The sequence below is a fragment of the Sciurus vulgaris genome, assembly GCF_902686455.1.
Source record: "Sciurus vulgaris genome assembly, chromosome: 17".
NCBI classification, from domain to species: Eukaryota; Metazoa; Chordata; class Mammalia; order Rodentia; family Sciuridae; genus Sciurus; species Sciurus vulgaris.
In genome coordinates, this window is record NC_136478.1 from 11,934,140 (window position 1) to 11,958,634 (window position 24,495).

Consider the following 24,495-nt stretch of genomic DNA (forward strand, 5'->3'; position numbering starts at 1 on the left):
TTCATGACTAAAACACAGAGTAAACTAGGAATCATGGGAACTTCCTCAACAGGATAAAAGTGATTAATGAAGAAACCTAAATAACATCTTAATAAATGGTCAAAGACTGAAAGCTTTGCTCCTAAAATGAGAAACATGACAAGATTTCTGTTTTTACCACTTCTGTTCAACTTTGTACTAGAGGTACTAGCCAGGTAGTTTGGTAAGAAAGAAAAAAAAAAAAAAGAAACTATAAATTTTTGTAGATGATATGATCTTATATTTATCAAGTTGAGAAAGAGTCCAGGCACAAAAGGCCAATATTGTAAGATTCAGTTCATGTGAGATGTCCAGAATAGGCAAATCTATAGATAGAAAGTGATTAGTGGTTCCTAGGAGGAGGAGAGAAAAAGGAATGACTGCTTATGAGTACAGGGTTCCTGTTAGATACAAAGAAAATGTTTTGAAATCATATAGTGGTTATAATTACATAATGTTCTGGTGTGCTAAAAACCACTTAAGTTCTTTCTTTTTTCCTTTCTTGGTACTGGGGATTGAACCCAGGGGTGCTACATCCCTAGCCCTTTTATTTTTTATTTTGAGACAGAGTATTGCTCAGCTGCTTAGGGCCTCAGCCTCCTGAGTCACTGGAATTACAGGTGTGCATCATCATGACCAACAAGTTGTTCAATTTTTTTTTTTATGTTGTTGGACCTTTATTTATTTTTTATTATTTGTATGTGATGGTGAGAATCAAACCCAGTGCCTCACAATTGCTAGGCAAGTGCTTTACCACTGAACCACAATCACAGCTCAAGTTGTTCACTTTTAATTTGGCAGTTTTACAACGTGTGAAACTGTAAAATCACACAGAATTAGCTTTAAGCCGAAGAGTCATGCTCCATTGTGGGCTGAAGTATCCGTGATTTAAAAAAATAATATTCAGGGCTGGGGCTGTAGCTCAGTGGCAGAGCACTTGCCTAGCACGTGTGAGCCACTGGGTTCAATCCTTAGCACCACGTAAAAATAAATAAAGGCATTCTGTTCATCTACAACTACAAAACAAATTTAAAAAACAAACAAACAAAAAAAGAATATCCAGAAGAATATTCAACAGGGTGCACTGGCGCATGCTTATAATCCCAGCAATCAGGAGGCTGAAGCAGGAGTGTTGCAAGTTTGAGGCCAGCCTTGGCCACTTAGCGAGACCCTGTCTCATAAAAGAAAAGGGCTGGTGATGTGGCTCAGTGGTAAATTTTGTCCCTGGGTTCAATCCCCAGTACCTAAAAAAGGAATATCCAGGCCAGTGAGCATCTGCCTAAATGTGTTCTTCCTTCAGCTTTCAAAGGTGGCATTTGGTGGCCTGGAAGTTGATTGCAATGACTAGGATTTACCTTCAAATTACTATAGGTTATTTATTATTTTGATGATGGTCCATTGTTCTGTGATTGCGTTGTTTCTGTTGTCTTTCTGCATACACAGGTTGAGAGCACCATTGGATGCTTACTTTCAGGTGAGCAGGACCCAGCCTCACTTTCCAGCTTCATCTTATGATTCAGAGACTAGGAATCCTGTGCCTGAAGACTTACAGGTATCAAGCAGTTCTGATTCTGACAGTGAGAGCTCTGCAGAGTATGAAGAGGTTGTTGTCCAGGCAGAGGAATCTGAAGCTATCATTTCAGAAGGTCTGTATTTTATCCAGGTTTGAATTCACAAGTCTAACATCCACAAAGCTCAAGCTTCAGAAGGCAAGAAAATGTAGATCTGTGCTTTAAAACCTTCCCTTTCTCCCTCAGATGTCATGAATTCCTCTACTTATATTATAGAACTTTCTCTGGCCATGGTTATAATGAGAGGATTTGATTTGACTCGTGCTTTTATTCGATTTACGTCCCCAAGAGTCAGATCCTTTGTAATAGCATTTTATATTCCCTTTCATTTTCTTCCACATCTGAGAAGGAAGTCAATTCCGTATTTGAAAGAAAAGTTTTATAAATTCAGCCCCTTGTTTAAGCTGTCATTTTCAGGCTGGGGGTATGGCTCAATGATAGAGAGCTTGCCTAGCATACCTAGGGCTCTGTTTTGCCCAGCACTGCAAAAAAAAAAAGAAAGAAAGAAAGAAAGGAGGAAAAAAAGAAAATAAGCTATCACTTTCAATTCCTAATATGTTATGTACTGTGTAAGTGGAACTTTATTTAGCCGTGGATGGACAAAGAACCCTAAATAATATGTCCTACTTCTATTACAAACCCATTAATACCAGATTGTAGTCTTTCAGTGCCTTTTCCCATTAAAAGGCATCAGGGTTTCTTAGAGAAATTGCTTTCCAGCTTTAGGTTTGAAAGATACAGAATGAGCAGGGTATGGCAGTTTGAGAGGCTGAGGCAGGAGGTTCAAAAGTTCAAAGCCAGGCTCAGTAACTTAGTGAGACACTGTCTAAACATAAAAAGGGCTGGGGATGTGAATGAGATGAAGCATGAAGCACTATGACATAGTCCTATCATCTCAGCTATTTGGGAGACTGAGGCAAAGAGGATTACAAGTTCAAAGCCAGCCTGAGCAATTTAGCAAGACTGTCCCAAAGAATTTTTAAAAGAGGGGATGGGTAGGGTTATAGATCAGTGGTAGAGCCCTTATCTATCACTAATATGCACAAGGCCCTGGGTTCTGTCCCCAGCATGAAGTAAGGAAAGAAGGAAATAAACAGAATGAACCTAGGACTTGTACTAGAAAGCAAGGAAGCCATCTAAGTCTCCTAGAGTTAGGCAGTAGGCACAGTAGCCATCTGAAAAGGGGCCCTCAGTGGGATAGCATATCAAATCTATGAAAATCTAAGTTCATAATTATATGTAATTTTCAAAAGCCTTATATGTCACCATTCGAAGTTATTAGAACCCCAGTTCATTCCTCTGAACTGAGCAAGGATTTATCTTGCCTTTCCTTTATAAATTGTTTTTAGTATAACTGAATAATTGATAAAGAAAATTTGTTTCATTTCAGTGTTGGGAATTGAGTCCTGGGCTTCAAGCATGCAAGATTTCTACCACAGTCCCCCAGCTACACCTCCCAGCATAGAATGGTGTTGTTATTTGGTACCGGGGATTGAACTCAGGGTCACTTAACCATTGAGCCACATCCCAGGCCCTTGTTTGTATTTTATTTAGAGACAGCGTCTCACTTGGTTGCTTAGGGCTTCACTAAGTTGCTAAGGCTGACTTTGAATTCAAAATTCTCCTGCCTTAGCCTCTAGAGCCTCTGGGATTACAGGTGTGCACCACCAAGCCCAACCTAGTAGTGTTTTGTTTTGTTGTTTTGGGGGTTTTGTTTGTTTGGTACCTGGGATTGAGCCCGGGGTGCTAAACCAATGAGCCACATCCCCAGCCTTTTTTAAAAATATTTTATTTAGAGACAGGGTCTTGCTAAGTTGCTTAGGACCTCACAGAATTGCTACGGCTGGCTTTGAGCTCTTGATCCTCTTGCCTCAGCCTCCTGAGTGCTGGGATTACAGGTGTGCACCACCATACCCAGCTTTTTTTTTTTACCTTTTAAAGAATAACATATAAGCATAGATGTTTTTATGATTCTGCTTATATAAAATACCAGAAAAAGCAAGTCTATTGAGAAGATTAGTAGTTGTTTAGAACTACAGGTGCAAATAGGAGTGAATGTAAATGTGCCTGAAAGATCTTTTTGAGCAAAACAGTCAAAATTGTTCCAGCTGAATACATACCTGTAATCGCAGCTGCTTGGGAGACTGAGGCCAGAAGATCACAAGTTTGAGGTCAACTTGGGCAACTTAATGAGACCCTGTCTCAAAGTAAACAATAATTTTCAAAAAGGACTGAGGATATAGCTTTGGAATGCTTGCCTAGCATGCATGAGGCCCTGGGTTTAATCCTCAGTACCTCAAAAAAGAAAAGAATGCTTATTGATGTTGCAAAAGTTTTTATATAAGTGTAATGACATTTTAGGGTTTGTTAAACATTCCAGCTGAAAGAAAACAATATACTGAGGGCTTAGTTGGAACAAGATTGGGAAAATGTTGATTATTTTTTTTAAACTGGGTGATGGGTACGTGTGGGTTAATTTTACTATTCTCTCTACCCGTATGTATGCTTGAAAATATCCCAAATAAGTGAAATAGTAATAATAGTAATAAATTCACTGATGGTACTTGAGGAAATTGTCATCCCTTTTGCAGGATCAGTACCAATTAGAAATGGAAAGCTTCACTGGGTTAGACTTTCTCCTGCTACTTTCTAGTACCTAATTTGTGCCCTTTTTTTGTATATTATCTATTCTGTCTTTTCTGGATACAACTTGGCAGAGCAACTGGGAAATGTCTCAACAGACCAAGAAGTTACATTTAACAGTGAAGGCAAGACCCACCCCAAACAGGTAATAACAAACTTCCTTTTAAATGAAAGGTTTGTATTTTTATCTTAAAGGAAGTTGCAGGTTAAAATGCAAATTTTCAGGCTTTGAAGACAGTAAACCCTGTGACCAAAGACCTGATAACAATTAAAAGAGGAAAAGTTTATTTGGGCTAACAGTTTCAGAGGTTCAGTCTATGGTCCAGTTCCATAACTCTGGGTCCAAGGTAAGGCAGAACAGCATGACGGAAGTATGTGGCAGAGGAAAGCAGCTCAGGACACAGCAACAAGAAAGTAGAGAGAGCTCCACTCACCCAGGACAAAATACATACCCCAAAGGCATGCCCCCAGTGACCTTCCTTCTCCCACCCCCTACCTGCCTAAAGTTACTACCTGGTTAATACATATCAATGGATTAAACCACTGATTGTTACAGCTCTTACAATTGCATTGTCTCACACATGAGCTTTCATGGAATGCCTCATACCTGAATAACAAGTCTAGATATGAATCCTTTCCAAGTTACTCACTATTTTCATGATTGCTTCCTCTTAAGTTTAAAAAGGTTGGATGTTTGAGAATAATCCTCACTGTCTACCTAACAAGGTTAAATATCAATTGAGAAAGTAGGTATATCCGATCCACACCTATAATCCCAGGGTCTTGGGAGACTGAGGCAGGAAGATCACAATTTTGAGATCAGCCTCAGCAACTTAGTGAGACTCTTCCCCACTCCCACAACCTGTACCCACTCTATCTCAAAATTAAAAGTAAAATGGGCTGGGGATGTAGCTCAGTAGCAGAGCCCTCTTTGGTTCAATTCCTAGTACTGGAAAAAAATGTTAAAAATAGGTATACATGTGCCTTATAAAATATGAAGCAGAATGTGATAAACAACTTTCATTTTTTAAAATTACACCTATGCTTATTTTCCTATATATTAGAATCATTTATACCTGCTTTCAATTCTGTCAGTCTCAAAACATGATTTATCTACCTTTTTTTGCATGTTTCTATTTGTTCTCCGTGTTTTTATTTCTAGAAAACTTTTATGTACATATAAGTACGTACTTATATTTGTATGTTGTTAAAAATTACACAAAGGGGATTATATTTATATATATATATTTTTTTTTAATATTTATGTATATATTTTTTGTAGTGCTGGGGATTGAACCCAGGGCCTTGTGCATTCATTCAAGGCAAGCATTCTACCAGCCGAGCTATATCCACAAACCAGGATTATATTTCGTTCTGAATCTGGTTCCTTTTTCCCCCCAGCTTATTACGTCTTGGAAAGCTTTCCACTATTAGTATATAAGTTGAATCTTGTTATTAAGAGCTGTATAGTATTCTGTTGTAAGGATAATTTTTTAGTTCTTGTTGTGTACACTATGATTGTTTCCTCTTTTTATATTTTTCTGATATAAATTATATTGCACTGAATATATATATAATATATATTGAATATATATTGTTATCTATACAAATATTTGTGATTATACCATTGAGGATATATTTCTTAACAGAGATCGCTGTGTCAAAGTAAAGACACATGTTGTAATTTTGATATATTAAGACCAAATTGCCCTCCAGGAATTAGTACAATTTTTTACTGATAGCACCAGTATGTAAGCATGTCCATTTCTCACAGATTCAAACAGTGCCTAGTGTCATCAGACATCAATTTGTCGCAATTTAACAGATAACAAATGGTTTCCTTTTTTATATGTATATTTACATTTATTTTTTTTATTAATGCTTTGCTTCCATCATCTTTTCTCCTTTTTGGAAATAATAGTGCACACATGTTACATTCTGTAGAATCAATTTGCCCATGTTTCTTCTTATAACTTAATTACTATAAATTATTTTATAAATAATTATATTTTATAAGGGCTAGGGATGTAGCTCAGTTGGTGGAGTGCTTGCCTTGTAAGCATGAGGCCCTGGGTTCAATCCCCAGCACTGAAAAAAAAAAATTATATTTTATAAATAATTAACTTATAAACTATTTACTACCATTTTCTAAACTGTAGAGAATTGCGAGGCTAATTTGGTTTTTATTACTTTCTATTCTTTTCAGTATCTTAAGAGTTTTTGTTTGTGTTTTGTTTCTTTCGGGTTTTTTGTTTTTCTTTTGGTACAGTTTTTCACTTGTTCTTGCACTCTTCCTTTTTCATGGAGAGTCTTATGTTTTAGCAGTACAGTAACCTTTTGGATCATTTCTTTTTGAAAAATGTTTTTTTAGATTGTGTTTCTTTAATTATAAATTATTTCTCTTGACTAGTATGCTTTTTTTATGTATATGTCTTTTATTTTCCTAAATTTTTCCTCTTGATTCCCATGAGCTAAATATTTTATAGCCATCTGAATTGATAATGAACCTATTTTGAATGTATAATGAACCTATGACTACCTCCTGTTGATTACGTTGGTAGTCATTAGAATATTTTTGTTTTATTTTTTCTCTCTTTGTACAGGTAGATGCTTTTCTTTACATATACATTTTTTTGTTTGTTTGTTTTTAGTTGTCAGTGGATATTTATTTATTATGTGCAGTGTTGAGAATTGAACTTATTGCCTCACACATGCTAGGCTCAGTGCTCTGTCACTGAGCCACAACCCAAGCCCTAGCTGCTTTTCTTTAATGAAGGGAAAATCCAAGAATTTGATAAAATCAAAAGGTAGAATGGGCCTTTAATCCCAGTAGCTTGGGAAGCTAAGGCAGGAGGATCATAAGTTCAAAACCAGACTCAGCAATTCAGCAAGGCCCTGTCTCTAAATAAAATACAAAAAGGGGCTAGAAATGGGACTCGGAGGTAAAAGCATGCCTAGGGTTCAATCCTTGGTACCAAACCAAAAAAGGTAGTATGGTAGCCAGTCATGGTGGTGCACACCTGTAATACCAGCAACTCAGGAGGCTAAGGCAGGAGGATGGCAAGTTTGAGACCAGCCCTAGCAACTTAGTGAGACCCTGGGGTTGTGGCTCAGTGGTAAAGCACCCCTGGTTCAATCCCCCATACCAAAAGAAAAAAAAAAAAAGATAGCATGGAGCCAGGAGCGGTGGCATACACCCATAATCCCAGTGATGCAGGAGACAGATACAAGGACTGTAAGACTGCATTCTAGAAAAAAACGAAAAATTAATTATAGGTATTACAGTTTTTCTGCATCCATTTCATTTAGGTTTGTGTCATTTTTGTACACTCTTGTTAATTGGATACAGTTGCTTACCCTTTTCAAGACTGATTCTGCATTTTCTCATTTGAATGTAATCCTGTTTCCATCCAGCAGTCTCCCCTGAAGTCCAACTCTATTCTACCTTCTGCTTCTATGGATGAAGAAGAAGGGGATACTTGCACAATATGTTTGGAACAGTGGACCAATGCTGGGGACCACCGGCTCTCAGCATTACGCTGTGGGCACCTCTTTGGGTATAGATGCATTTCTAAATGGCTCAAAGGACAAGCACGAAAATGTCCTCAGGTAAGGACCATAAGTAAGGACCCAGTATGTTAAGTCAGAATTCCTAGAACCACACTAATTGTTTCCCATTGGACTTTTTAGTGCAACAAGAAAGCCAAGCACAATGATATCATTGTCCTTTATGCCCGAACCCTCAGAGCTTTGGACACTAGTGAACAGGAGCGTATGAAAAGGTAAGTAGTGAGTGTGCCTAACTGGAGTATTCCCTTTGTGTTCTTAAAGGCACATCTTTAAAAAGGAGTATGAGACCATTTTTGGTGTGGTTCTGAGACTTTTTGACTTGGGATCTCTGGTAATCATTGCAGTGTATCTTACATTATTTTTTACATATAGATATATATATAGTTGTAGGTGAACACAATACCTTTATTTTTATGTGGTGCTGAGAATCTAACCCCCAGGGCCTTATGTGTGCTAGGCAAGTGCTCTTACTACTGAGCCACAACCCCAGCCCCCATTATTTCTTTCTTTTTTTTTTTTTTTTTGTTTTTGTTTGTTTAACATTAATTCTTATTATGCACACCTGATGGTCTTCTGAAGGGAATCTGCAGTGTTCGCCCTCCATACAGCATTAAAAATGAGCATCTGAAGCTAGGCACTGTGGTGCACTCTAGTCCCAGGTACTCAGGAGATTGAGGCAGGCTGACTGAGCCCACGAGTTCAGGGCCAGCCTGGGCAACATATCAAAACCCTGTCACAAAAAGTAGGGGCAGCAGTCTGGCACATTACTTAATTGATGCCATTTTTGCTTTTCATGTTCCTAAGGCCCTATACAACAGTCTCCAATCAAAGCTCATAAAAATTTTGTACGTGCAGTGCAAAAAACTACCAACATTACCAACATTTTGTAAGACTTAAACAGTTGCTTAAAGTACTACTTAAAGCTGGATATGGTGTGGTATACCTGTAATCCGGGTGACTTGGGAGTCTGAGGCAGGAGATTCCCAAGTTCAAGGCCAGCCTGGGCAACTTAGCAAGACCCTGTCTCAAAATAAAAATGGTTGGGGATGTGATGCACCCCTGGATTCAATCCACAGTACCCCCAAAAAAGGCAACTATGTAAAATATGCTTTAAGACATTCAAGAGGGACTGGGGTTGTGGCTCAGTGGTGCTTAGGTTCAATTTCTGGTACCAAAAAAGAAAAAAAACAAAAACAAAAAAACTCTCCTGTAGTTCCTGTGATGTTTCTTGAATTAGAGAGGTTTTTCTCTTTATATTTTATCTATTCAATCCCATGTACTGCCACGAAAAGAAAAAGAAGACTGAGTCTCAGAGTGTATATTATCCACTAGCATGATAGCTTAACAGCAAAGTGTATGTATCACATTGTGAGCATACTATGCCATCTTGATAGGAAATCTTTCTGTACTATAGCCTTTCTGATCCACACCTGTTGCTATCTTTTTCCCTTGTAGTGCCTTACTGAAGGAGCAAATGCTTAGGAAGCAGGCAGAATTAGAATCTGCACAGTGCCGACTTCAACTTCAGGTTCTCACTGATGAATGCACTAAACTTCATGGTCGTGTCCAGGTGAGTTTGCTGTTTGTAACTCAAGTTTTGAATTCAGAATTGAAGAAGAGAACTGTGGCTACAATTCAGTAGTCGTGTATGTATTTAGCATGCACAAGGCCCAGGTTCAATCCCCAAAATAATAGGAATCTAAATGTTACTTAGGTTCATCACAAATACAAATAGGTTTTACCAAGTTGTCGAAGAAGAAAACATGACCAGTTCATTTTCTTTTTGACTGGGACATTTGAAACACACCTCATGATGAATTCTGCTACAATCAGAATTTTAGAAAAATTGAATAGCCAACTGAGAATGCTCAGCTTGCTAAAGTCATTTTACCTCCCGAAATCTACCAATAAAATGAAGCTCTCCTTATTTCAGTTGTTTGTCAAAGTACTGTAAAAACTCAGTTCTCTAGTAGAATTCATGGTAATATTTTCATAAAAAGGACAAGAATTCTTTTTTTTTTTTAATTGCTCTAGTTATACATGACAGCAGAATGCATTTTGATTCATTGTATATATATGGAGTACAACATAACAAGAAATCTTTTATCATATCAAGTTTTTTTGTTTTTGTTTTTAAGGCATGGTCTCACTAAGTTGCTGGGCCTGGCCTCAAACTTGGAATCCTCAGCCTCCTGAGGATTTCTTGCCTGGCAAGAAATTGATCTTGAAGGGAATGTCAAATAAAAAAGGTTTGCATTTACAAGATCTTTTTTATTTTAGGATTTGCAAAAACTTGTACAGCAACCCAGGGGCTCCCAAACAAGTTTCCTAAACTGCCTGCCCTCCAGCCAGGGCCAGCACAAGTTCCACTTCCAAAAGACCTTCACAGTATGTCAGACAGGAAACTGCCGAATCATGGCATACTGTGATGCTATGAGCTGCCTGGTGATATCACAACCTTCTCCTCAGGCTTCCTTCCTTCCAGGTAAACAGTTCAGAACCTCAGCTTTCATGTTCATTATTGTACTCTGTTTATTTCCCTTCTCTCCCTTTTTGAAGAAAAATTCAGGTTTCAATAGTAGATGAACACTGACCAATCCCACCAAATTTGCCTTTTTCTGTCAATTCCTTTTTAACATAGGTACTTCAGGTGGCTACAAAGAGGTAGTTAGTATCTGTTGTCTCCATTCTGTAAATCTGTTGGCTAATAACCCTGGCAATGTGGAAGAGGAGATACACAGTTGTATAGTCAGAGGAGAAGAACTCCACTCCCCATATGTCGCATTCAACTTAGTTTCATTTTTAGACCTGAAATATGTGATAAAACACTGCCCTGAGGACTAATTCAAGTTGAAACAAAAGTTAATACTTACATTAAATAGTGTTCAAACTGACAAATTCCAAATAAAAGAACTTGGGGAGTGCATTAATTATATAATACATGTGCTAATTATTCTCTTATTTTGTGTATGTAAAGTTTAATTTTAGATTTTTCTTATTGTTGCAAACCAAATGTCCTCACATGTTCAATTAAAATGTTCCTAAATGTTACAGATGTTTCTTTCTACTGGCTTTAGCATGTGATTTTTGCTGACTATGAGATCCCTTTAGTTCAGCCTCATTTCCTGTTTCCCCACATAAAAGTTCTCCTCAAGCACTTCAGATTTAGGAATAAACAGGTTTGGAGGTGAAATCTCTTAACACAGTGTTGACTAGAATGGTGCCTGCCTATAATCACAGTGATTTGGGAAGCCACCAAGGCAAGATGATCACAAGTTCAAGGCCAGCCTCAGCAGCATATAATTTAAGAGACTATGACGAATCTCCAGTTACTCTGGGTGCAGTGTTGCAAACCTATAATCCCAGTGACTCGGGGCTGAGGTGGGAGGATCTCATTGAAAGCCAGTCTTGGCAGTGTAGCAAGGCCCTAAGCAACTCAGACCCTATCTCTAAATAAAATTTTAAAAAGGGCTGGGGATGTGGCTCAGTGGTAAAACAACTTGGCTAACACATGTGAGGCACTGGGTTCAATCCTTAGCACCACATACATTAAAAACAAATAAAGGCATTGTGTCTATCTACAACTAAAATATATTTTAAAATATTAAAAAATAAAGTATATGATTTGATGAATTTCGACATGTGTACACCCCTGGAACCATCGCTATATCAAGATACAATGAACATGCTCCTCAAAGTGGTGCACTCCTGTAATCCCAATGGCTCAGGAGACTGAGTGAGACAGAAGGATCAAGAGTTCAAAGCCAGCCTCAGCAACCAGCGGGTGCTGAGCAACTCAGTGGTTGAGTGCCCCTGAGTTCAATCCCTGGGTCTCCCCCCCAAGACCCCCCCCAAAGATACAATGAACATATTATCTATCATGCCAAAAGTTTGCTTGTCATTTTTATAATCCCTTCCACTGGTTTCCTCCTCTCCTCATCCTTAACTGCTGACCTGCTTTTTTATTTATTTATTTATTTATATTTTTTAGTTGTAGATGGGCACAATTCCTTTATTTGTTTTTTTTAATGTGGTGCCGAGGATCAAACCAAGTGCCTCACTGTGTGCTAGGAGAGCGTTCTACCACTGAGCCACATCTCCAGCCCTGACCTGCTTTTTATGCAGATTAGTTTGCATTTTCTAGAATTTTATATAAGTAGAATCATATGGCATTATTCTTTTGACTTTCAGCATTTTTTTTTTTTAATTGATTACTCGTTCATCTATTGATAGACATTTGGGATGGAATTGTACTTGCTTTAAGTAATTACAGCACTGGGAAATTTTTGTTTTCTTTGACCTGTTTCTGAAGGACTTATGTGCCAAGAAAGGTAAACAAAGGGGCTATTTGAAAAGATAGTTTGTGTTTGTCCTGAATTAACTTTAACTGAACTATTTAATACTCTCTTCTTTGGTAGGCTTTGGTGTTAAGATGTTGAGTACTGCTAACATGAAAAGCAGTCAGTACATTCCGATGCATGGCAAACAGATCCGTGGACTGGCTTTTAGTAGTCGTTCCAAAGGCTTGCTGCTTTCTGCTTCCCTAGACAATACTATTAAACTGACCAGGTAAATAAGTCAGGGGAAAGATGGGGCCTGGGTTGCATCAAATTAGTATCAATGTTATGCTATCCTTAGCTCTCTTTGATTGGTCTAAAGCATTGTCTTCTGAGATCTACATAAAATGGATTCCTTTTAAAAGTGAACATAGCAAGTTACTAAACTGTAATATACTGTTTCTTTAAAAATATATGTTACAAAATATATTTTAAACAGTGCAGATGAAAGTATATTCTAGAGATGAAATGGCGATATGGAAGATCCTTGCTACCTGTATACCATCTTAGGACCGTATTACCTTACCTGCATAATCCTAACAAAGATGCTTACACAGGCATTAGCTGTCTTTGGATGCCCTGATGACATCTTTCGTACTCTCAGTTAGTAACATTTTATCTTTCACATGCTCTGTGGGCACTGAGAACCAGGTCTGAAGGTATTCCATGACCTTATCTTACCTTCTTATCAGCTGAGAGTTGGCTTCCTATTTCTTTTCTTTGTTTGGTTTGTTTTTTTGTTTGTTTTTAAGTATTGTTAAAAATATATATATAGGGGGTGTTAAATATCAAAGAGTTGTTAATGGCTGTCTCTGGATGGTTAGTTTATAATTTTCATATTTTCTTGTATGTAAGTAACAGGTGGTAAAAGTTATGAGGAGTGGGGAGTGTTCTGTTTATATGTTCTTTTAATTTATTCCTTTACTTTATATAACTCAAGAGGAAACACAAAACACAAAAGTTTTGAAACTTAAAGGAGTTATCTGGGTAGTTCCTAAAGGAAATTGGGAATCCAGATAGTTTGGGTTTTTTATGTTCTCCAAAAGCAAAAAATAACTGAAATGGGAACAGACCTTGATGGATCAACCATGCTTTCATTAAGCAGCAGAGGGGCACATCTTCAGGAGAGAGAATGGTGATGGGCTAAACAAGGATCTGAGTTTTATAGGATTCAGCAGGGCCAGGTCATGGGATGAGTTGGTGGGGCAGGAGTGCAGGTAGGGAAGTTCCTGGGGCCTATTGTTCTGGGGTCAGCTGGTTCAGTCAGGTGGGGGTCAGGTGCCAGTTCCTTTGTGTTTTCCCTTCCTGCTTCCCTTTCTTGAGGCCTGGGCTTCTAAATGACCAAAGCTCCAATTGAATGGGGGAACAGCTATAGATAGGGGACTATTCTCCATGTCCTTCATTCTCAGTAGAGATGATCAATCATTTGATAATTTTTTGCCTCTTCATTATGTATTTGATTTTATTAAGGCATACTAGTAAAAAAGTCTCTTGTATCTCCATAGCCTGGAGACCAATACTGTGGTCCAGACTTACAATGCTGGACGTCCTGTCTGGAGCTGTTGCTGGTGTCATGATGAAAACAATTACATCTATGCTGGGCTGGCCAATGGTTCAATTCTAGTATATGACCTGAGAAACACAAGTTGTCATATGCAGGAGTTAGTACCTCAGAAAGCCAGGTAAGAAACCACTTACTTTTTTCCTATAAATAGTAGCTTTCTTGGGCTGGGGATATAGCTCAGTTGGTTGAGTGCTTGCCTCTCAAGCACAAGGCCCTGGGTTCAAATCCCCAGCACCGCAAAAAAAAATAAAAAATAGTAGCTTTCTTTCAGATTGTTAGTGCATTAGCCCTTTCTTCAGAGGTTGTTCCACAGTTGATCAGCAGACTCTCTCAGAGGACAGTTCTCTAAGATCAGCTAATACTTTTTTTATTTCAGAATTAGTAAGGTCTTTGATATTTCACATGGTAGAAAGCTCTGGTTTCAATATAACCAGGTTCACAGAGTCAGTAATCACCAGCATGGCAAAATAGAATCATATCAGTGTTCAGAATCAGCTCTACTACTTATTAGTGGTGTTTCTTGGTCCATTAAATGTGTTTAACATAGACCTGTTTTAACAACCACTTAGCTAGAGCACAAAAGAGATTTTAAAGAATAGCCAGATGATTTAATCTGCTGGGCATGGTGGCAGCAGCAGTAGCCCATTCTCTGGATCCCAGAGACTTTGGAGGCTATGGCAGGAGATTTGCAAGTTCACGGCCAGCCTGGGCAATTTAGAAGACCCTGTCTTAAATTTTTTAAAAGGGATTGTGGCAAGTGGCAAAGCACCCAAGTTTCATTTACAGTACAACACACCCACACATACCCACACATACACACACACATTTAACCCAATCCAAAATTAAAGCAACTTAAAGCCGGATGTGGTAGGGCACATCTGTAATCCCAGTAACTCTGGAGGCTGAGGTGAGAGACTCACAAACTCAAGGCCAGCCTCAGCACAGCTAGATCCCACCTCAGAATGTGAAAGGGCTGGGAATGGGAATGTGGCACAGGGGGTAAAGTGCCCTTAGTTCAAACTCCAGTACCCACCCGCAAAAGCATGTTGGTCTAAGGATACTATACTGCTATTATTAATCATTTGTAATCTAGTTGTGGGATTACGAGGTTTAAAAATGCACCCATGTTCTGATAACAGTTGACCACTTGGACCACTATGGCTTCTCAGAATGCATAGAGTACCGTGCGAACTGTCTTGGGAGATATAAAAAGTAATCAGAAGGGGAGTAGATTCTGTGGCCTGACCAAAATAGAAAATGTCTTAAGAGGGTAGAAAGGAATTGTGTTTCAGTGATATGATCCATGGACATGAAAGTGATTGATGTGAACTCTAGGCAAATAGGTAACTGCCATTAATGTAGAAGCTATTGATGTGTAACACTTTAAATAAAATAGGTGAAGTGGTTGCTTTAGCAATTTTGGCACAATCAAGTTCATAGGAATGTGGTCTGCAGGCTGATGTTTCTGAAATGATTCTTGGCATACAGTCCTGATTATGAGCTTATAGAAAGAAATTTAGAAAATCTAAAGAAATGATCCCATTTATCAAATAAGATGTCATTGCTTTAACCTCTGTTTTAATTGTGGGTTTGTTACCTATAGTTTTTTCCACTGCTTTTAGATCATCTGTTGCCTCTTGAGATCAGATGCAGGAATTTATTTATTTATTTATTTATTTATTTATTTATTTATTTATTTATTTATTTATTTATTTTAATCCACAGGATTTTTCATTTTGGGTTCTTTTGGGTTTTGTTTGAACACATGGTCTTGTGCATACTAGGTATGCACTCTTCTGCCACTAAGCTATATCCCCAGACAGGTTCTTGCTAAGTTGCCAGCCCTGGTCTTGAACTTACAGTGCTTCTGCCTCAGCCTGAGAGTTGGGATTACAGACATGTGCCACCATTTCCAGCTCCAGTATTACCGTCGTTGTTTTGTCAGACGTCATGGGTGTGTTAACCTCTTCTGTAGGTATAAGGATGTGGTCCACGACTCTACTGGTAGTGGGATCTGGAGCAGTCCAAATAGTGTATTTGGAATTTGACACGCGTTTTCTTTTCTTTTCCTTCAGATGCCCACTGGTATCTCTTTCATATATACCCAGAGCTGCTTCTGCTGTATTTCCATATGGTGGGGTGCTTGCTGGAACATTGGAGAATGCTTCCTTCTGGGAGCTAAAAATGGGCTTTTCTCATTGGCCTCATGTGCTGCCCTTAGAGCCAGGGGGCTGTGTAGACTTTCAGACAGAGAGCAGCACCCGACACTGTCTTGTGACCTACAGGCCTGGTGAGTGTTAAGAGTCCTTCGGGGCCTCCTCTGGTTTTATTTGGGAGCAAATGGGTATTAGGGGAAGGAAGGAGAGTTTGGCCCTCCTTTTGGGTGAATACAGTAAGCTCACTAGTTAACAGGCTGGGTTGCAGCTCTTGCTATTATAGTAAGGCTGATGGCTCTCAGTGTCTTCATAGTGGCTGCCTTCCTGCTCTTTATTTGTGAGTACTAAAACAAATTCTTCCTGGTACTTCTGGTACTATACCTTAAAGCAGTAATGGAATAAGGAGCCTTACTCTTGAGGACGTTGAGCAACCTTTAGATCAGTTTCATGTCTTCTGCCTGACTCTCATTTCACCTAATAGAGAGGTGCAGATGAGGCATGGTAACTTCCACATGCAATCCCAGTGACTCAGGACACTGAGGAAAGCCAGCCTCAGCAACTTAGGGAGACCCTGTCTCAAAATAAAAAGGGCTGGGAATGTGGTTAAGTGATTAAGCACCCCTGAGTTCAATCCCCACTACAAAAAAAAGAAAAAGAAAGGTACAAAAGAAGGCAGCTATCTGTGGTCCAGCTAGTTAATAGTATTAACTATTCTTATTTGAGGCAAACAGGTAAATAAGAGAAGACTGACTTCTCAGCAACTAGGGAAGCTGAGGCAGGAGGATCAGGAGTTCAAAGCCATCTTTAGCAACAGTGAGGCACTAAGCAACTCATTGAAACCCTGTCTCTAAACAAAATACAAAAAATAAGGGATGTGGCTCAGTGGTTGAGTGCCTTTGAGTTTAATCCCCAGGACCAAAAAAAAAGAGAGAGAAAAAACTGATGACCATAGTTATGTGCATCTAGCCAGCTAAACTACACTGTCTCCAGAACCAGGGTTGGAAACCCTGATAGCTGACTGTTCTTAAATTCACATTTTTTTAGAAAATTCCTGGTCAGCGTTATAGGGTTCTTCCTAATTTGGTCTTGAGGTCTCTCAGGAGAATGGCTCTAAACTAGCCCTACCCTAATAGGACTTTGGGGATTTACTTATGTTTCTTTACAGTGTGCCTTTCTCAGGACACTTGTTTATCCTGGCAGATCACCTAATGTGACCAGGTATCCCTTTGTTTATATTGGCAGACACCTTGGAGGGTCTTAGCTGGCCTGAGTCCATTTTATTCCTATTAAGATATCCACTCTTAGGGCTGGGGATATAACTCAGTTGGTGTAGTGTTTGTCTTACAAGCACAAGACCCTGGGTTCAATCACCAGCACCACAAAAAAAAAAAAAAAAAAAAAAAAGATATCCACTTTCTAGCAGAGTCCTAAATCTAAAGTTAGGTTTAGGTATGTCAATCAGGTGAGACATAGAGGAGGCAGCACAGGAAGTTTATTACTCACATTTCCCAGAGAAAAGGCATTGTGCTTTGCAGGGCCAGTGGGAATGAGGAGCCTTCGGGAACACACATGCCCAGCCAGCAGCTAGAGAGCAAAAGAAAAGATGACCTGTAAGACTATGCATTTATTCAGATCCATGGATATTGTTCCTTAAGTTTTCCCTTGGGGTTAGTGACTAGCTAGTTTAAAGGAAACACACATGAAAGGAAAATTCATTTACATGACTGTCAACCATTAGATTTTATTTTGGTCAATAGTTTTGGGGTATACTGGTTTTTTTTGTCAATTGGATAAGGAACAAGTGGGCTATATTACAAGCAACCATGTAGGGAGGGGAAGTTTTTTTTTTGTTTTTTTTGTTTTGTTTTGTTTTGTTTTTTTTGGGGGGGGGGTTATGAGATTTTTTTTTTTATTGTAAACAAATGGGATACATGTTGTTTCTCTGTTTGTACATGGCGTAAAGGCATACCATTTGTGTAATCATAAATTTACATAGAGTGATGTTGTTTGATTCATTGTTATTTTTTCCCTTCCCCCCACCCCTCCCACCCCTCTTTACCCTCTATACAGTACTTCCTTCCTCCATACTTGCCCCCCTCCCTAACCCTGACTCTAACCCTAACACTAACCCTTCCCTCCCCCCCATTATGTGTCATCTTCCACTTATTAGCGATATCATTCGTCCTTTGGCTTTTTGAGATTGGCTTATCTCACTTAGCATGATATTCTCCAATTTCATCCATTTGCCTGCAAATGCCATAATTTTATTATTCTTTATGGCTGAGTAATATTCCATTATATATATATACCACAGTTTCTTTATCCACTCATCAATTGAAGGGCATCTAGGTTGGTTCCACAGTCTGGCTATTGTGAATTGAGCAGCTATGAACATTGATGTGGCTGTATCTCTGTAGTATGCTGATTTTAAGTCCTTTGGGTATAGGCCAAGGAGTGGGATAGCTGGGTCAAATGGAGGGTCCATTCCAAGTTTTCTAAGGAATCTCCACACTGGGAAGTTTTAACTAGATGAAAAGTGTCAGTATAGGTTTTTAAGCTTAGGTCATGTCTAAAAATGGATGCCAAGGCAGCACTTAAATTAATCAAACATGACAAGCAGGTAAATGTCTGATAGTTTGGTCAGAGTCAATCATTAAAATGCCCACACTGTAACTACCTTTGAGTAGATCTAATCATAATCGTTGAAGTTTCATTTGAGCTGGGAGAGTGTCTCTTTGACCCTTCTGACCCTTTTGGCTCTTAGTCATCCCACAAATCTGCTGTCTCCAAGGCTGATTTGTTACGACTGTGTAGAAAGCTTGGGAATCTCATTTTGTTTTCTAGCTTTTGTTTGCCTCTCAGCAGAACCTTGGCTATATTTCTTCTTCTATAATACCACACCTTTTACTTATAAAATGTACAGTTCTAGCAAGGTCCTCACTGGAGGAAGGAAGAAAGAAGCTTTTAGTCAGTACTCGAGAGAGAAATTAGAGGTCTGGTGGGATGTAGTGTTTTTACTAAGTGGGTAATGTCTTCTCAGAATTGTTTCTCTGAGGCAAAAATCTGTTGTAAATAACTTGCTTCATCCTAGCCTAGGTTTCTGAATTCCACTTGTGCCATGTTACTGTGTTTGCTTTATAGCTATTCTTTGGTTAAATGTACTTATAGCTTATTCTACTCAAATATAAGTGTCTTAAGGCTCAGGTGCTTTTTATTTCTTTTGTACCATCCCCATGGGGCAGCACTGATTTCTGTGTCCCATAGATAAAAACCACAACACCCTACGAAGTGTGCTGATGGAGATGTCCTATAAGCTAGATGATGCTGGAGAACCAATTTGCTCCTGCCACCCTGTGCAGACATTCTTCGGGGGACCCACTTGCAAACTATTGACCAAAAGTGCCATTTTTCAAAGCCCAGAGAATGATGGCAGCATCCTGGTGTGTACTGGGGATGAAGCATCAAACTCTGCTCTGGTAAGCCTGTTGTATTTTATTTTGTATATTTAAAAAGTAGTTAATAGAGCTGGGGTTGTAGTTCAGTGGTAGAGAGCTTGTCTAGCATGTGCGAGGTCCTGGGTTCAATACTCAGCGCATAAACAAAAAAATGTTGGTAGGAGGATCCTTAACCATTTTGTATATAGCAAAAAGTTGAAGTACTGCTTCATAATCCCACATATCTCTACATGCATGATTGCTTGCTTTATTTTTTATACATTCACACTTCACATGCTGCATCATGGGGTTGTGGGGTTTTCTTGGTTGTTGGTTTTTTTGTTTTGTTTTTTTAAGTTTTTGGGGTTTTTTTAGATGTAGATGGACACAATACTTCTTATTTTTATGTGGTGCTAAGCTAAGGATTGAACCCAGTGACTCACACGTGCCAAGCTAACTCTACCACTGAGCCACAACCCCAGCCCATGGGGGTTTTTTGTTTTTCATTTTTTTAACTTTTTGTTTGTTTTTTGTGGGATTGAACCCAGAGGCACATTACCACTGAGCTATATCTCAGCCCTTTTATTAAAATTTGAAACCATCTCACTAAGTGGCTCAGGCTGTCCTCAAACTTGGAATTCTCCTTTCTCAGCCTCCCAAATAACTGGGATTATAGGCTTGCATCACCTTTAGGCTCTTGTTTTAGGGGAGGTTTGTTTGTTTTCCTTTTACTTCCTAGCTTGAGTGTCTTTCCATTTCAAAATCTACATTTACCTCATTCTTTTTTTAACTAAGCCATAGTGTCTCATACCACGAAACTTTTTTTGTGTGGTATGGTGGATTGAATATTGTCTTTGCTTGTGCTTTACTTCGGAGCAATATCTCCAACCCAATCGTTCTTCTTTAAAAAATAAAGAGCCAGCATGGTGGCACACACCTGTAATCCCAGTAGTCTTAGGAGGCTGAGGCAAGAGGATTGCAAGTTCAAAGGCAGCCTCAGCAACTTGGTAAGACTCTATCTCAAAAAAACTTTTTTATTTATTTATTGTTATGTGGTGCTCAAGTTTGAGCCCAGTGCCTCACATGAGCTAGGCAACTTAGCCCCCACACCATTTTAATTTTGGTAAATCCAATTTGTTTCAAAATTTAAAACACAAAACAGACTAGGGATATGACTCAGTAGTTACATGCCCCAGGTTCAATCCCTGGTATGAGTGAATGAATGAATGCTCTACTGAAACCTCTATAAAATAACTAATTCAGGCATTAGCTTCACAGTTCAGTTAAAATCAACAAAAGATGTGAAATCTTATAGGGAACCTGATTTTAAGCTAAAATCTGAGAGGGGATGTCTAGTACAGTCACACTAGGCATACAAGCACTTGGAAATGTGATTTGTGCAAATGAAGCACTTCATTTTTTATTTTATTTTAATTAATTTTAAAGATAAATTAATGCAGTTGGAGACCACTGTATTGAATAGTGCCACTCTAGAATCTAATGCTGATTTTATTAACTGGACTTGCAGAGAATAGAGGAACAAGTTAAATATACACCACAAAGCAAACAGACAAAACCAGATTATGAATATACTCTGTAGGACAACTATAGAATTGTGTCCATAACAAGTCAGTGGCAGAAGAAAAAAAGGTGATACTCGATCTGCTGTAGGCTTTTGAGAGGGACCTTGTTTTATTGACTCTTCTGTACCTAGAAGGGACAGTACCTGGAAGACTGCCTGACATGTAGTAGATGGAAGGAATGAGTGCTGGGCTTGCTCTTCAGGTTCATTCACAGGTAGAAATAACTGCTGGTTGCAATAGGCAAGATCATACATGCACAGTGGTATGTATGTTGGCCTTGTGAAAGTTAGGGAGGGTCTCTTTGCTCCCCAGGGCAGCAGCTTCTCTCTCCCTCCATCACCCCAGAATTGTTCGATGACAAAGAAAGCAAGTCCTCAGCTGAACCTGACTAACTGCTAACCTTTCTCTCTACTTGTTTTCTTTAGCTGTGGGATGCTGGCAGTGGCTTATTGCTGCAGGACCTGCAGACTGATCAGCCTGTCTTGGACATCTGCCCATTTGAAGTGAACCATAACAACTACTTGGCCACCTTAACAGAGAAGACTGTCCACTTCTATAAGTGGGAGTGACCTTGGTCTTGAGACCTTTCAGGCATGCTGCTGGTTAACTTTAAATGTTTGCTAGTACCTACTAGAACAAGATCCCTACTTATTGCCTGCAAGCTAGAATTTGGGGATCATGATTTATTTGGACTTTTATGATTCTAGGAATCCAGATCAACGTGACACAGTGGATTGTGTATCTGCTATGTTCCATCCAAGGAGTGACTGGTATTCCATCTATACTGTCCATTTCTCAGGTTTAAAAGCTTTCATGAATCTTTGCTAGGAATCTTTTTTCTGTATACATTCTGTTGGACTTTAGAGAGTCCCCTCAGCAGTCATTTAGGGTAGGAGGATGCACCAAGCATATTCTGAGGGATGTAATACCCACCTGAGTCATTTTGTCTGTTGGGCTAATTGGCTTAGTGTGCTGCATCCCAAAGGGCTTACCAGCTCCCTGCTTGGTGCATGCAAAAGTCTTTCTTCTGTTGAACACAAGAGGGCACTGTGTAGAGTTTGATTTATTTTAAAACTTAAAGGCTCATAACCTTTTAGTAATTAGATGCTCTCATCCCCCACAGAAGTGTGTGGTGGAACACATCTGGTATATTTTTGGCATCAGTAGTCATGTTCCAGGCACATAGTGCTAAGGCATTAGTAAGTCCAATGATAGACATGGCTAAGGAGCAGTATGGGGCTTTAGCTAATGCTGAGTATATTAAGCTTATTGCATTGTGAGAACTAAAGAAAGTGACCAGTTGTTTGAGCAATAGGGAAGATGCATTGTTTTTCAGATAGCTTAGGAACTCAGGATCGGTTATCTAAGCCAGTGCTTTAAGACTATTCTTCCCTTCTGCTAGAAAAAGATCAAAGCTTTTACTTGAATCTTCCCTAATATCAGAGATCAGGAGCAAGGGACTGAAGAAAAGAGTAAGAAAAGCTTTTCAGACTACTGTGGAGAAAAGAAAGGCTTGTCTTTCTCCCATTTTCATAGCGTTCCTATTTGAATAAAGCCAATCTCTCAAAGTGAGGGGTTTTTTGAGCATGTTTATAATTCCTAAGTAAAGGCTTCCCCATGTGAAACATGTTTATTTCCAAGTTTCTCTCTTTTGCATCCCTAACCTTTTCTGAAAGTGTTGTTAATAAAATGGTTACTCTCAGGAAGATAGTGGTTGGAGACCTCTGTGGATGACAGGGAAAACCCACAACTCTCATTCCAAAATTGGATTGCCCAACATTAGGATCCACACTTCTCTTCAGTAGAGGACTCAGGTTGTATTTTTCTGCTTTGCCTCATGCTATTCTGGAAATCCAGTGTCCACAGCAGTACATCCCTCAAGGTATGGGCAGATCAGTATTCCTGAGAACACGTAGCTAACGATGAGATTTTCTTAAATGATTTGTAGAGGAGTTTTTTGTTTTTTGTTTTTGTTTTTGTTTTTGTTTTTTTTAACAAAACAGTTCTGACCTGTTAATTCCTGAACTGTTCCCAGGATTTTCTTACTGTCAAGGAATTGATAGATTTTCCGAGAAGTTCTAATGGTGTCTTTTAATGGCAGCTTTCTGTTAGAGGGTGTCTTTCAAAAAGCCAATTTCCGGGCTGGGGAGATAGTTCAGTTGGTAGAGTGCTTGCCTTGCATGCACAAGGCCCTGGGTTCAATCTCCAGTACCGCCAAAAAAAAAAAAAAGGCCAATTTCCACAGCCTGGAAAAAGTCCCTTTTTCTCAGAGGAGAGACTTCTTTTGATATGTTGATGATTAGGAGAACTGCCCTGGCTTCATGCCTCAGTGGCAGAATGGAATTGGAATTAAAAACTAGAATACATGTGGCTTCAGCATGATACAATAGAGAGGATGTAGGTGTCAACACCCTAGCCACTTTTATCTTGGGGCCAGGGTAGTGTTAGGATTTGATTTGCCTTGAAGTACACTCAACTAATGTTGATTGATTCTCCTGATAGTAGGAGCCAGGGAACAAATTACCAGGGAAATTGCAAAAATGTCAAATCTTGGCAGTCCCTACATTTCTATAGTAAATTTGGATTTGATAGGGTTGGGGTGCTGGGGCTTGAACTCAGGGCCTCATGAATGCTAAGCATGCACCTTACCACTTTGTTCCATCCTAAGCCCAAATTTTTAGAAACACAGTCACATTGATTTCACTAAAGAAGAAAACCTCACCCCACTTCTCATCCCTGTCCCCACACACACCCAATTGTAGGAGTCTTCATCTATAGACCCAGATTCTACTCCCAAGCATGTTCTACCATGTTCCTTCACCCTACATCTCAGGTTGTTTGAGGGGGAGTGGAGTTAAATTCAAAATAATTTTATATGTGTATATATATATATATATATCCTTGCACCTGCTTTGAAAATAGGGCAGTAGGGCTTCTGGGTTTTTTTTTGTTTGTTTGTTTTGTTTTAATTCTGTGTTTTAATGTTTATGTTTTGTATTTTAATGTTAATAGGAAAATAAAAGAGTCTTCCATGTGTAACAACAGCTCCTAGTGTCTTTTGTCTGTCTCCTAGCGGCAGGAACATGTCTGTCTTGGAAGAGGGTATATTTCTCCCTGGTAGCCTGGTGGATTTCTCTTTGTTCTAGTTCTCGTCTGAGTTACACATGGTAGTCCCTGGAGCCAAAGTAAACATTTTATTTAAACTGGTGAGATGATTGGGACTTTAGCTGGCAATTCTGTTTTGCTGTTGCTAATGGGAAACTGTGTTTGTGTCTTTAAGAACCCCCACTGAGGCCAGGTATGGTGGAGCAAGCCTGTAATCCCAGCGGCTCAGAAGGTTAGGCTGACAACAGGAGGATCTTGAATTCAAAGCCAGCCTCAGCACCTTAGCAAATCCCTAAGCAATTCAGCAAGACCTGGCTCTAAATAAAATACATAAAAGGACTAGAAATATGACTCAGTGGTTAAGTGCCCCTGAGTGCAATCCCTAGTACAAAAAATAATAATAATAATAATCCTGGCATCTTGAAGAATGACTCACAGCCCACTGAATGTGAGTTTACCCATTGATTTCGGTCCTTAAATAGGTAGCTGGAAATGATTTGGAAATGATATATGT

General features: G+C 39.1%; 1 protein-coding gene across 3 annotated transcripts in view; it reads left to right on the forward strand.

The window, feature by feature from the left end:
- Positions 1 to 22,860, forward strand: part of RFWD3 (ring finger and WD repeat domain 3) — a 39,519-nt gene extending 16,659 nt beyond the window's left edge. For 2 of the 3 annotated variants that reach the window (XM_079119664.1, XM_079119665.1), the window contains exons 3-14: positions 1,462 to 1,664; positions 4,307 to 4,377; positions 7,647 to 7,841; positions 7,923 to 8,014; positions 9,258 to 9,372; positions 10,083 to 10,287; positions 12,221 to 12,371; positions 13,645 to 13,821; positions 15,779 to 15,993; positions 19,124 to 19,335; positions 21,302 to 22,203; positions 22,258 to 22,860. In XM_079119664.1, the coding sequence (XP_078975790.1) occupies positions 1,462 to 1,664; positions 4,307 to 4,377; positions 7,647 to 7,841; positions 7,923 to 8,014; positions 9,258 to 9,372; positions 10,083 to 10,287; positions 12,221 to 12,371; positions 13,645 to 13,821; positions 15,779 to 15,993; positions 19,124 to 19,335; positions 21,302 to 21,445 (1,780 nt within the window). In that variant the 3' untranslated portion in view covers positions 21,446 to 22,203; positions 22,258 to 22,860. Of the gene's footprint in view, positions 1 to 1,461; positions 1,665 to 4,306; positions 4,378 to 7,646; positions 7,842 to 7,922; positions 8,015 to 9,257; positions 9,373 to 10,082; positions 10,288 to 12,220; positions 12,372 to 13,644; positions 13,822 to 15,778; positions 15,994 to 19,101; positions 19,336 to 21,301; positions 22,204 to 22,257 lie in introns of those variants that run through there. The other variant, XM_079119666.1, reaches the window with a different exon arrangement.
- Positions 22,861 to 24,495: the final 1,635 nt, after the last annotated feature.